Source organism: Atractosteus spatula, chromosome 17 (genome assembly GCF_055471065.1).
Source record: "Atractosteus spatula isolate fAtrSpa1 chromosome 17, fAtrSpa1.hap1, whole genome shotgun sequence".
In the NCBI taxonomy this organism is placed as follows: Eukaryota; Metazoa; Chordata; class Actinopteri; order Semionotiformes; family Lepisosteidae; genus Atractosteus; species Atractosteus spatula.
In genome coordinates, this window is record NC_142722.1 from 11,257,946 (window position 1) to 11,271,243 (window position 13,298).

General features: G+C 39.2%; 1 protein-coding gene across 1 annotated transcript in view; it reads left to right on the forward strand.

The window, feature by feature from the left end:
• Window positions 1–335: 335 nt before the first annotated feature.
• Window positions 336–13,298, forward strand: part of dnah10 (dynein axonemal heavy chain 10) — a 49,605-nt gene continuing 36,642 nt past the window's right edge. Inside the window, exons 1-25 of the mRNA XM_088935671.1 lie at window positions 336–561; window positions 1,073–1,180; window positions 1,782–1,957; window positions 2,901–3,009; window positions 3,620–3,735; window positions 3,892–4,114; window positions 4,416–4,573; window positions 4,868–5,098; window positions 5,393–5,583; window positions 5,682–5,880; window positions 6,445–6,639; window positions 6,857–7,027; window positions 7,255–7,431; window positions 7,698–7,874; window positions 8,033–8,199; window positions 8,597–8,748; window positions 9,060–9,224; window positions 9,411–9,618; window positions 10,058–10,214; window positions 10,557–11,036; window positions 11,513–11,671; window positions 11,863–11,979; window positions 12,073–12,175; window positions 12,432–12,610; window positions 12,881–13,092. Coding sequence (XP_088791797.1) covers window positions 336–561; window positions 1,073–1,180; window positions 1,782–1,957; window positions 2,901–3,009; window positions 3,620–3,735; window positions 3,892–4,114; window positions 4,416–4,573; window positions 4,868–5,098; window positions 5,393–5,583; window positions 5,682–5,880; window positions 6,445–6,639; window positions 6,857–7,027; window positions 7,255–7,431; window positions 7,698–7,874; window positions 8,033–8,199; window positions 8,597–8,748; window positions 9,060–9,224; window positions 9,411–9,618; window positions 10,058–10,214; window positions 10,557–11,036; window positions 11,513–11,671; window positions 11,863–11,979; window positions 12,073–12,175; window positions 12,432–12,610; window positions 12,881–13,092 — 4,556 coding nt within the window. The remainder of the gene's footprint in view (window positions 562–1,072; window positions 1,181–1,781; window positions 1,958–2,900; window positions 3,010–3,619; window positions 3,736–3,891; window positions 4,115–4,415; window positions 4,574–4,867; window positions 5,099–5,392; window positions 5,584–5,681; window positions 5,881–6,444; window positions 6,640–6,856; window positions 7,028–7,254; window positions 7,432–7,697; window positions 7,875–8,032; window positions 8,200–8,596; window positions 8,749–9,059; window positions 9,225–9,410; window positions 9,619–10,057; window positions 10,215–10,556; window positions 11,037–11,512; window positions 11,672–11,862; window positions 11,980–12,072; window positions 12,176–12,431; window positions 12,611–12,880; window positions 13,093–13,298) is intronic.

Sequence of the window (13,298 nt, forward strand, 5' to 3'; positions counted from 1 at the left end):
AATTGAAATTGTACCCTAGCAGTGCGGGTGGCACGCGTAAAGAAGGTTTGCTTTCGCGTCTCTGAATCTCAACAGACTGTTTCTTGATCGTGTCATGCCGTCATTATTCTAACATTCAGCTCGTCACTGAGTAAATTTACACAACTCGAAAACGCCGCCATAGGAAGTAGCGGTGATGTTTCAGGAAGTGTTCTTGGTTTGCGCGATGGTTGCTATAGCGACACCAAGCTATATGGTGCAGTTTCAATACAAATCAGCGTAAAGACGCTTGGCTGGTTACGGTAATGAAACTTTGTATCTAAAGATAGTTAATTTACGTGCCAACCAAAAATAAAATGACACTTGACGACCTTCGCTTGGAATGGATAAGAAACCGGGTCTGCGCCTCCTTTTACTTCCCAGACGAGGCCTGTTTTGAGGAATTTCTGAACAGAGCGGACGGAGAAGAAGAACAGAAAATAATTAAGTTTTTGAACGAACAGACGTCAGAGGAATCGGCTTCGTCGCTGCTGTTCTTCAAAGCTATCAGAGAAGAAGAGGTGGAGGTGGAAGTACAGATCGGTAACCGTGCATTATTGTTATTTTTTTCATTCAACAGCCCAAAGCAAGTCAGACACTTTGATACACTTAAACTTTAAGAATCAATACCCGAGGCCCTCTTCGATTGGTGTTGAAAAACAAATGTGTACACACTTACCATTTTTAACACGATAAATATGCATACATTATATCAAATTAATATCCGCTCCGACATCCCTTTGCCCTGTCTGGCAGAAACTCGAATTAACGTTTGGTAATTAGATTAAATAATTACATGAAAAAGCCAGGTCTCTTCTGTAACTGCCAAAATAACTGCTGTTATAAACTATTCCATCGAAATTTACGACACGCACATATTGTATCCTTATATTTAAATAGTATAACACGTACATTTGATTAACATGCATTCTATCAAGGCGTGCTTTACTTATGTTTAATTGGATTATCCGATCTTTCACCTTATGTGGCAAGTGCTCTTTTATACGGAAAATCCCCTGTAATACAAGCTATTGATTTTGTATTATTAATAAAGAGCCAGAAGAATCTGTGAACAGAGAAGACACCCCACAGGATGATCACACTGGCCCAGACTCTGCCAGGGCAGCCGGTAATGTTCCTGCTGAAGGTGACAAGGCTTCCAGTAAGTCTCTTGGAGACAGTGACTTTGGGAACATGGTTTGTCAAGAGCAGATTACACGCACCTGACATCAGATGTTTTCACATTTAGAAAAATGTGTGTTTTATCTGCTAATTTAAAATAAAACACAATCTGGACCAACCAGAAGGAGACCAGTAAGGGTAGCAAAGATTAGGTGCAAAATTGAATCAGAATAATCATGGAAATATAAATAATTAAATGATTTTTTTTGTCCACCTTACAAAAAGCATGTGGAGGATTCAGTTTCGAATCTTGTCATTGTTCTGTTAAAAAAGCATTCAGCACCATGGGAGGAAACCAGATTTCTGATCTTGGCCTCTTCCACTCTTCTACACATACAGGTACATACCTCACCCTCTGTGTGCTTCTCTCTCACATCCCTCCCTCCTCTCCCACCTTCCTCCTGGCTCCTTCCTCCCAGCCTGCCGCTCCCTCAACTCAGTTCACCTCAGTGGTGCCAAATTAGCTCCTACGCAGTCACTCCACCTCTACTTCACATCCATTAGGATTTGGTCAAACTACAGAAACGGGAATTTGTGAAATCCCCTTCCTTCTCTTAACACGGCAGTCACTTTGGTTGCAGAGAAAGAGCAGAAGAGGAAAGGCAGAGACTCTGCATCCACCTCCGCCTCCCGGATGTCTGACGCTCAGATGCCAGATTCCCCACGGCAACCTGAGGGGTCTCAGGACCCTCCCCCTGGCATTGAGGACGCGCACAGTGAGACTGCAGAGGAGGAGCAGGACAGGCTACCCCTCACTGTAAGCCTTTCACAGTATGAAATCTCAGTCTGAGGGTGATCTATTCCTTGTAAGGAGATGACATGGTTAAGCTCTGTCCTTTACTTTGTATTTACGTCAGTGGCCTGTTGCAGGTGAACAGGTTTCTTCTTAATTAAAACTCATGGGCAAATAACACTCCCTGTGTCGGATGGTGACATGGAGACAACAGGCCAGCTTTGACAGTGGATAAGAGTAACATATCTTACAGGCGATTCATTTTTTGTTAAGCATTAGTAAAACAGCTGATGTCTGGTTGTATTACTCTAATTATACTTCAGACCTTAGAGGAAATGACACAGAGCTAGTTTTCTGATTAAGTCTTTTTCTCTCCCTATTACTAATGTGGATGTGCCAAAGTACTTGCATGTAAACTTCAGATTTAAATGACCAAAATGGTTGGTCATAATCAAATGTGATTTATTACAACACGGCTGGTGACAGATATTTGTTCACAGTCCCCTTCATAGCTGACATTGATACCAGTACTCTAATCCTTTTTTAAGACCTGAAGAGGCAAGGACTATCTCTGGTTAATGTTAGAACCTGTGTATTTAGGGACCACGTTCATTAAAGGTATAAAAATGTATAAACTAACCAATCCATTATGGTACTGTGAGGAATCAAGTGTTCTTGAGCTATTAAAACATGGCTGACTCTGCCTCTAACACACAAGGATTTTTCTACTATTGGGGAGGGAGGGGTTGTCACTTGAAAAAGGATGATGGAATGGAAGGAGGGGGAATAGGTTACAGGATTTCTGGGGTTGGGGGAGACAATGTTGTATTAATTTGTTGGACAGGATTTCACAATTTGCTGCCCGCGGTGTATTACTTGGTATTTTTGATCTTTTTGTTAAGAAAAATGTTAAAATGTATTTGTTAAATTAAAAGTATGGGTCTTCGTCTTATCATATCATCTCCAGAAAATTGAAATCCGGACAGTATACCACATTGAGTTACACGTGGCTCTCAATCATGTTCCAGAGAGGTCAATGGAGTCCAACGTTCTCTTTTTTCTCAGGAATACCAAAGGTGGGTATAAAATAAATGACGAGCTTAGAAATATGCCACTGAAATGTACTATGGTAAAGATTGTGGTTTGAAACCCTTTGGTAATTGTTTATTTTGAACTCTGGTATAAATAATGCTAATTTTTTATCTTGATAAAAGACTAGTCTAGTAATACATATTTTTTTGATATATTAATATCAGAGCAAAACATGATCTTATTTTAACTTTATATACATTAAGCAGAAATTACCCTTTGGTAATTGGTTGTTTTGAACTTGGTATAAATAACGATAATTTGTTTTATTTGCAATGGTAAAGGATTAATCTAGTAATGCATCTTTCTTTGATAATATCAGATAGAAACAATCATTTGCTAACTTTAACTATATGAAGTGGAATTACAAGTTTGTCAAGGCGATTCTGCATAATTTTCAGCCTTATGGAACAGTCATAGATAAAATTCATTTCTAAACATATAGCAGCCGCTTGCTCTTGAAATATACCGTATCCCTGAAAAAAACACCTCTTAGGTACTTGATTGTAATAGACTTGACTCTAGATGTTTCTATGGTTATTGTATTGGTGCTCATTGATAACTTGTATTGCTGTTGTGTTCTTTTCTTCCTGCTAGAAACAATATGTGAGCCTCTTGACATGAAGGAAGCTAATGAGATCATGCCTAAATTACTGGAGATTGGGATGTTGAATGGACACTCATTATTAATGCTTAAAAATGTATTCAGTCATGTAGGTAGAACCTTTCCTTGCCCTTGGTATCAGTAGAATTAGTTTTCTCGTCTGTTGATTTCTTATTTTTAAAAGACATTATCAAAGTAGAGCAAAACATTATAAGGTTTCTGTCTGATTGTGTTGTGTTTATGTTCTCTCTGAATCTGGATTTAGGTGTTTATACCACTGCTTTCTGTCAGTCAGCTGAAAAACAATGATTCAAATTACAAACAAACAGAAAAGTCTGCTGAAGGTGAAGACGATGGCGTCTTGGAATCACACAAAGAACAAGAGAGGCCCGTGGAGTTTCGGGGCACACAGCTCATCAGGGACGAGTTACTGAACAGTGCCCACAAGTTCCTCGGTCACATTGACAGGACACTGCAGCAGCTGGAAGGTTAGCACTTATCCCCAGGAGGCTCCCATATTTTTAGACCAAGAGCTCGGATTATAAATTCGGATTTAAAATGCATTTTGCACCATTCTGTTTCTAATCGCCAAACCACTTATCCCAATGAATAGATGGTAGTTTACTATAGTAAGAAGTCATGAGTCCTACCGAGTCATAATATTGTGTATATTTATTACAAATGTAAATTGGTATGACATTTTCAATGGGGTTCTTATTTTAAAGCACATTGTAGGTACTTTAGCAAATCTTGTTTTGAACAGCGATTGCACTGACGCTTGGTTTGTAGGTGAGATTAAGTTGCACATTCCTGATGTGGACTTGGATGGTGATGTGGTCCGGCTGGTGTCCAGTCCAGCTGTGGTCGTGCAGCTGGAGCAGTGCGTCATGAACTGGCAAACGCAAATAACCTGCGTTATTGAGGAGCAGCAGAAGAAGAAACCACAGGTAAAAAAAATGTTGACATGATTATACCACACCTGAGAAGCCTGCATTTTGTATTGAGTAAAAAGTCAATTGCTCAGTTACTTGCTTGATCAAAACTACCAACAGCAAAAATGCCAACTTACTACACTCTCTTTGTGCAAAGCGTATGGGAGCTGTGATTTATAACTTTATAACTTTACTGCACTTTTTTCAGTCTGGGCTGTGTTTATGATATTTGCGGGAGTTGCCTCATAGTTGCAAATCCTGTTGGGGACACATGGCTTCCTTCTTAGTTCTGAGTTGACTTCTTTACAGGCTCCTGGTCCCATGGCTGAGATTGATTTTTGGCGGGAGCGCACTGCCGTTTTAAGCGCCCTCAGTGAACAGCTGAAGCTGCCGGTGGTGAAAAAGATTTTGGAAGTGATGAGTCGGGCTGATCCTGTGACTACCCAGAACCTGGACCTCACAGTGACTGAGCTCAGCAAGTACCATGTGGAGGCAGTAGAGAATGTGCGCTTTTTGGGCACACTGGAGCGCCACTTTAAGGTGAAATTATCTCAGTCACATGGTCAACTTAAAGGGTACTTTTAGGGTGTGATGTTGGTAGACGCTTGAAAATAAATAGATTTTTTAAAAGCTATTTGTAATTTCTTTTAGTATTTTAGTGAGTTAAGTGAGCAAACCAGTCTCTTTGTCCATATAAATATCTTTATGATTTACAAACATTTCTAGGAACAATATCCATTGTACAAAGTGTGAGGGAGGTTGTTTAATTTGGTATTGCCTTAAGATGGGCAGTTAGAGTTCTCTCCTTTGAATTCTTTTTAATTGCTGATGCAGAACCTAGCTACGGGGTCTGGGTTTAACGTGATCCTGGATACCATTCCCCTGATGATGAACGGACTGCGGATGGTGTGGATCATTTCTGGGCACTACAACAAGGATGAGCGGATGGTGCCTCTTATGGAGCGAATAGCATGGGAGCTGTCGGAGAGGGTGGCTAGAGTGGTCAACGTTCGCACTGTATTCAAGTGAGTCGCCCAGACAGTGTGTTTCTTGAGGCAGCGTGAGTATTGTCAGATGTATGTTATTAAATAAAATAGGTGTTTTTTCTTTGCCTCTGTTACAGAGAGAAGAGAGAAATCGCAAAGACCAAAGCTTTAGATGCCAAGCAGGTTCTTGATCAATGGAAGGCTTCGTACTTTGAGGTCCGCAGCAAGATTGAGGCCTCAGGTAGAGACCCTCGCTGGGAGTTTGACAGGAAGAGACTGTTTGAGAAGACAGATTACATGGCTTCCATTTGCCAGGACCTGTACAATATCCTACAGGTAAACCCATTGAAAAATGTATATTTTTTAGTACATTTGTCTTTCATTTAAATTCAGTGTTTGTCTCACATGTACACATTGACACGTGAAATAAGAGGGTCAGGCTTGTTTTATAAATTTTGTAAGAAGACAGTTTGCAGAATCTGGTCAGGCAATGTGGCCGCAATTTGTTATCAATGTAACTAGTGTTTGCAGTTACAGTACCAGTACTTTACTTATACAAAGAATCAAAGGATTTACTAAGGTTCTTCATAGTACCTCTCTTGAATCAGTGTTGTGGGAGCAACCTCATATCCCTAATGGTCTCTCTTGATTAATGAAGTGAGGTCCTCTCACACATAATACAGAAGCAATGAATTATGTTGCAGTCTCAGTGATTTATAAATAACTTAGGAACAGGCTTATAATTTGTGCTTTTTATTTTACCTCTTTGTAGATTGTTCATGGTAAAGGTAAAATTGGAAAAATCAGTTTAGTTTAATGAAAATAAAACTTAATGGACACAAAATATGAATACTCATGTTTTGTTAAGCATCCAGTTAAACTCAGTGTTTTTTATTACAGATCCTTGAGGAGTTTTACAACATTTTTGGCCCTGAGCTAAAGGCAGTGACTGGAGATCCTAAGCGGATTGACGATGTGCTGCGCTGGGTGGACAGTCTAGTTATACCCATTGAGGAGCTGAGCTTTGACCCTTTTAATATCCGTAAAATGGGATTATGGAAAGTAGTTATGGAGGACTTTAAGACTGAAGTGCAGGTGAGCTCAAGCTGTGGTTTGATTTACCTTTACAGCACATTTGCAGATTTGTACAGCACATATGCAATTTGATTCTTGGGTGGAATGTATCTTCTTTTGATACTTTTGATAAATGTAAGTGTTATGGATTGTTCTTGTTCCCTGTTTAGAATTATGTGACCTTTTGTAGCAGCATTTTTTTTCTTTCACAAACCTAATTCATTGAAATACTTTATAGGCTATAGAAGGAGAAGCCATCAACTTCATTGACCAGTCTTTCAAAACCCTCCGTTCTGCGGAGGCTGCCTTTGACATGCTTTTAAAGTTTAAGCACATCCGTTCAAGAGAAGCAATCAATAACCAGATGATGAAGAAGTTCAGTGACATTCTGGCGCAGTATTGTAAAGAGGTGGGAAAGTGTTCTAATTTATTGCCGTTGTCTCTGAACATCACAGTGAAGAATGGTTTATGTGACATATATAGTATTTTTAGTATAGTAATATATGTAATAATTTTAACTAGACATTTCTCACATCAGCATCTGGTCTCTTTTAGGATTGTTAATTAGTGTCTTACAGATACAGAGACAGAAACTTTGTCTAATTTTGGTTCTCACGGTTTCTTTGTTTTTGACAGGTTGACAATATTAACACCTTGTTTATCAACAACCTTGACAATCCTCCTCTCAACAAGAATCAGCCCCCAGTTGCTGGAGCAATATACTGGGAGCGCTGCCTGTTTCATTGCATGAAGCACACCATCATCCGCTTCCTCGAGGTGGAGGAGATGCTGGAAAGTGACCAGGGAAAAATGGTAAGTTCAGTTTGAATGCTATTCCCCTCTTCTGTGACACATTCAATATTAATTTTTCACTGTGTGTTAGAAATGTACTAGAGTAGAATTTGTGTTATTTAAATGAAAAGTGGCTTCAGGAAATTGCTTGAGGATACTCAGGTGTATACCCTTCTTCAGATTCAGTACAGAGGTAGCACAAATACCAAAGAGGAAAAAAGGAATTTGTTTAAATACTTTAGAATATGAATCAATTGTAATACACTCTTGCTTTTTTTTTTTTGCAGGCTAAAGCAAAGTACCTGGAAGTAGGTAAAAGAATGAAGGAGTATGAGGAAAAGAAATATGAGCGCTGGAGAGAGGAGACTGAGCAGGCTCTGCCAATCCTGCTTAAGAGGAATCTCTTACAAATACACACTGGAGGAGGAGCCATTCCTACCGCTGATCAGGATACTGCAGAACTGGTGAGATAGCTCCCTGTATTAGGACCCCAGAAGACATTTAGCATTTGGTTGCAGCTGATGGTTGGCACTCATATTTTAAGCAATCCTTACTTCACTGTAGAAAGTGGAGCGCGTCTCCTGAGGTCTTTTCATTCATTCCAACATTGTGTCGGTTCAAGGCTTTACTCTCTGGGGAGCTGAAGACGGCGGATCCTGTGCGGTACTCTGTCAACTTTGCTCAGGAGCTGACAGAGATCACCTCTGAAACCAAGTACCTGGAGCAACTGGGTTTCTCTGTGCCTGAGCTGGCCAGGAATGTGGCTTTGCAGGAGGACAAGTTTCTCAGGTGCCTAATCTGAATAAAAGTAATAATAATCTCTAATTGTTAGTAGCAGTTAAACAGGCAGCCTGCTGAATGGTAATTACTATGATGTTTATGTTATGTGTCATTTACAGTATAAAATTTGAAATGCTTTACATTATATCTACAGTATTTTGTAACAGTTTTCTGTGCAAAATTAAGGTAAGTTTAGGTTAATTTAATGAATGTTGATTCTGTGTTTTTGAAAAAATGGTTTCTAGATTTTTAAGAGATTAAAATCATCTAATGTAAAAATTGAAAAGTTTTTTCAGCATCAGATTGACAAAGCAAACACTTTACTGAAAGACTAACAGACTGCACTCCACATTTGTCAAGAAGGGTGAGGAATCAGAAATAAAGCTTTGAATTGAATGTTTTATAGGCATATTGATGGGCTGAAGAATATGGTTAATCGTTACCACATACTGATGGACAGTCTGAATGAAGCTGAGACTAATTTGCTAGATGAACAGATTCATGAGCTCCAGAGAGTTCTTAGATCTGGGTACAAAAGACTCAACTGGAACTCGTTAGGTAAGGAGCTACAGTATATCAGTTAACTTTAATTCACATAATTAAAGATGGCTTCTGTTTTTTTAATTCTGTGACAAGTAGTTTAATGGAATTATTATACATTTTGTCTAGTAGAAATATAATCCCAATCTTTATAGATTTTTTTTTTCAAATTGAGCTTTGGATAACTCACCAATTAAAATAGTCACAGGTGCTTTTTGTGATTCCTTTTTTTTTGTAAAATTGAACTGTAAAATTGAACTATGACAGAAACTGAATCATTAATTTGCTGAAGACAGGCTTTCTAATTCAACGTATTTGCTGTCAATCAGGCATTTTAGACTTTATTAATCGCAGTACCCAAGCCATTTCCAAGTTTGAGTCACTTGTGAACCAAATTCAGAAGAACGCACGGGACATTGATGCCAAACTACAATCAATTGAATCGGCAAACCTATTCAAGTTCCCAAGTCCTTCAAGAGAAGGTGATCTGCCAGGTACGTTCAGCAGCTTTGTGCTGTAGTCGTGGCATAAGACATTGTGTTACTTATCACAGTTTTAACATTCATATTCTGAAGTGTAAAAGTGTTGTTCATTAAACTACATTGGAAAGTGTTATTTGATAATTATTTACAGGATAGGTATTTTTTTCAATCATCGTTTCTCTTATTGCTGTCTTTCAGGAGTGAAGGAGTTTTTCGAGTTTATTGAGCGGGAGAGGATGAAAGATGTAAACCTCCTGTCACGAAAATACACTGCTATAGGTCCTCTGTTAACCAAGATGGAGGGCTTGATAATGCACACAAACACCGGCCAAGACAAACGCATGGCGCAGTACTATGCCTACTGGGAACGCAAAGTGTATGATACCCTAACAAAGATGGTCTTGAGGTAGGCTTCCTATTCTGGCTGCAATTCTGCCTTGCAACCTGTGTTTCCCGAATAGGCTTCCCAACCCTTAACCAGGAGTGCAATAGATGGCTGGGCTGCTTTTGTTAATTTAGAAAATTTACAACTGTTTTCCTCCAAACCTAATTGGAAACATTTTCATAAACTGCATATACATAATCCCTTTATTGCAACAGGTTGTTTTTTGCTACTTTTGTTGGTTCAGTGACTTTGAATATAGAGGCTGTAGTTATGCATGAAATACATTTCTCAAATAAATTACAAATTCTACTACAATTTCCTATGAATATTGTTCTATTTATTGGAGACACTGACATTTTTCAAACGTGCTAATGGCCTATCCACCTGTGTTCAAAACACTTACTTGCAGAAATGGTAACTTTAAGTTTATTCATTTTATGTTCCTATTTTTATAAAACAGAAACCTCCAAACATTTGGTAATGCCTTGATGGGGAAAGTGCCACTGTTTCAAATTGAAACCATCTTGTCTGCCCCTGAGATTGTATTGCACCCCAATGGCAATGAGATTTACAAACTTACAATGCAGTGTGTGAGAGACTGCTTGGATAGCACAAAGGTTGGTATGTTTGTTTGTTGGGGAGCAAGTTCAAGTTTAATCTAGCACATTACAATGCTCACTGTTATTGCTCAAGATAAATGTTTTTTTTCCTACAGTACGTAATGTTAGGACAATGTGCACCGGAAGGGAAAAAAAGAACACCAAGAATTAAATATTGTTTTAATTCTGGAATCCTTAAAATCAAGTTCCTTATTATGGACATTTAGTTTGGATTTGACATGAACTCCTGTATTGTAACACATGGCTGTATCAATATCCAAAGATTTTTTATCATTTTTCTTGGAGCCTGTTAAGAGAAGTGTTTGTGCTCAGGTTTACTTTTGGTCTGCTGTTTTGCAGCGGTTTGTGCGCTGGATGCATGGCACCTGCATCGAGTGCCCTCCCCAGCGCACTGAACGCGAAGACGAGCCGGTTGTGTTCAGCTTCCACAGCGACGTCTCCCAGAACCCCCAGGTTATTGAGAAGGCCGTGTCCATCTCCCAGAGCATCCACAGGCTGCTCATGTCCATCACCCGCTACCTGAACCGCTGGAAGAGATACAGGCCCCTGTGGAAGCTGGACAAAGCCATCGTCATGGAGAAGTTTGCAGCCAAGAAGCCCTCCTGTGTGGCCTATGATGAAAAGCTGCATTTCTATGCCAGGATCAGTCAGGAGGTGGCGCAGCAGCCCTTGGTGAAATTAGAGCAGTGCATCCGACTGAATCTAGAGCCCCTAGCTCGGACAGTGGAGGAGAATGCCCAGGCTTGGGTGAACTCTCTGGGTAAACTACTCAATGAGTCGGCCAGAGAAGACCTGTTTAACCTAAGAGATGAACTGCAGGTATACTTTTGTAGAACGTACCTTTGAAGTACAGTGCAGTACACACAGTATAGTACCGTTGAATTTTGTTGTCGTTTTAAGATTTAGAGCAACAGCGATAAGTCTTGTGTCTAAGGATTCACATTTCTGGAAGCCTGTGTATTCTAGTTGTAGTTTGTCTTAAGACTAACAGCAGCCAAAAAGAAAAAGCAGTGAGATTCTGGAATTTTAGGTCAAGATTATTGAAATGATTGAATTTGAAATTACGCAGTAAAACCATTTAGATTGGGGAAAAAAAAACAGTGTGGACAAATTAATTGACACTAATTTGATAGCCAGTGCTGCTTTTAAAATTTCCTCATAAGCTTCACTGACTTTGTTTCTAGTACTTCAGTACTATTTGATAAAATATCCACATATTTTCCGTATCCAGATTATAATGTATAGAACTTTCTTTGCAGAGATATATTTTTTCAATGTTTGTGTGTATTTTACAGCAACTATCAGATAACCTCAAGAAAAACCCAGAAACGCTTGAGGATTTAAAGTTCGTTTTGGGGACCATAGCAGACATCAGAGACATGTCCTTAGTTGTGGAAATGAGGTTTACTGACATTCAAGAAAGATACAGAACTCTTGGCATGTACGGTGTGCAGGTACATTTTTATGTTTTTTTAATATTGTGATTATTGCATTTAACGTTTTTTGTGTTTTTAAAGTCTTTTTAAAACAAGTGGTACTTTAGGAGGACTGGAGTTCAAAGTTAAAGAAAATGGCTAAATATTTAATCATAGTTAAAAAAAAAAATCGTATTTATTTAAAACTCTGTTTTCTTTTGTATGTCAAGGTAACTGAAGAGGAAATCGAACTGTCCAGAAACATCAGACAGATATGGAATGACCTCTTTGTGGAGTCGCGACAGGTTGATCACAGTTTAGGCCGAGTGAAGAAGACTTTCACTCAGGTAACAGTTTCAAAGTCTGTCTTTCAAAGTGGCCATTCTATCAAGGGCTTAAATGGCTGCAAATAAAATTGTTTAAATGTTGTTTTGTTGTAGATCACAAAGGAGCAAACCGAGGAATTTAAGAAGGAGTTATTGGTTTTTGCAGATAACTTTAGCATTGAAGGCCCAGGTGCAGTGGGGGACAACTTGGACAAAGGTTAGACATCCTAAACTAGGAAGCTTTATGAGTGACTACAAACTAGAACACATGTAAAAGAGATTTTCTGTACTGCAGAGTAGGATGCTGCTGTAAACTTGCTTAGGACCTGGTGGATTCAATTTGTATTATTATGTAATGGAAAGCTTTTGATGGACCTTACTACTTTGTTTAAGATGATTTATTATACTTGTGAATGCCGATGTAAGAATGTCATTTTCTGGTGTAGAGGACTGATATTTGTTCTCTTCACCAGGGATGGAAGTGCTCATATCATACGAAAAGGAACTGGCTCGGTTTGAAAAGGACCGGCAGGAGCTGGCAAACGCAGAGAAGCTCTTCGATCTGCCCATCACTATGTACCCAGAGCTGCTCAATGTGCAGAAAGAGATGAAGGGCTTGAGACAAATCTATGACATTTATAAAGCTCAGAAAGTGATTATCAAAGCTTCTTCTATTTGCTCTGTATATTCTACCCCAAATATACTTGCTTTAGAATAAAAATTTAATATAAAATAAATGCTTAAAATAGAATAAAAAAGCTTTATTAGTATTTAATTGGACATAGAAGGAATGTACTTGCTGAAACATTATTGCAGCTGAATGATGATTTGTCAGGAAAAGAAATTGTAATTTATGGCCAAGCTTAGCTTCAAGATCTCCTTACTTCTGCTTCAACTTCCTACTTCTTTGTTGGTTTCATAGGCTGCCAAGGCAGAGTGGTCTCAGACCCTGTGGGTGAATCTAAACATCCAGCTGCTCCAGGAGGGGATCGAGGGCTTCATCAAGAGCCTCAGGAAGCTGCCCAAGGATGTGCGCAGCCTGCCTGTCGCCTTCTTCCTTGATGCCAAAATGAAAGAGTTCAAAGACTCCATCCCATTGCTGCTGGACTTGAAAAATGAGGCTCTGAGAGAAAGGTGGAGTTTTTGTGGGTTTGATTTTCTGCCATTTTCTAGGAAAATCTGACTGAAAGGAAAAATTAAGTTTTTAGCATGCTTTATGCTTCACGCAGGGATGGATACTGGTAGCCATGCAGGAATCAGGTATTTAAGCCACAGGCGCAGAAGTGCTTTAGGAAGATGGGACATTTTCCCTCTTTCAGGAGTCTTTTGCATGTGCCTGG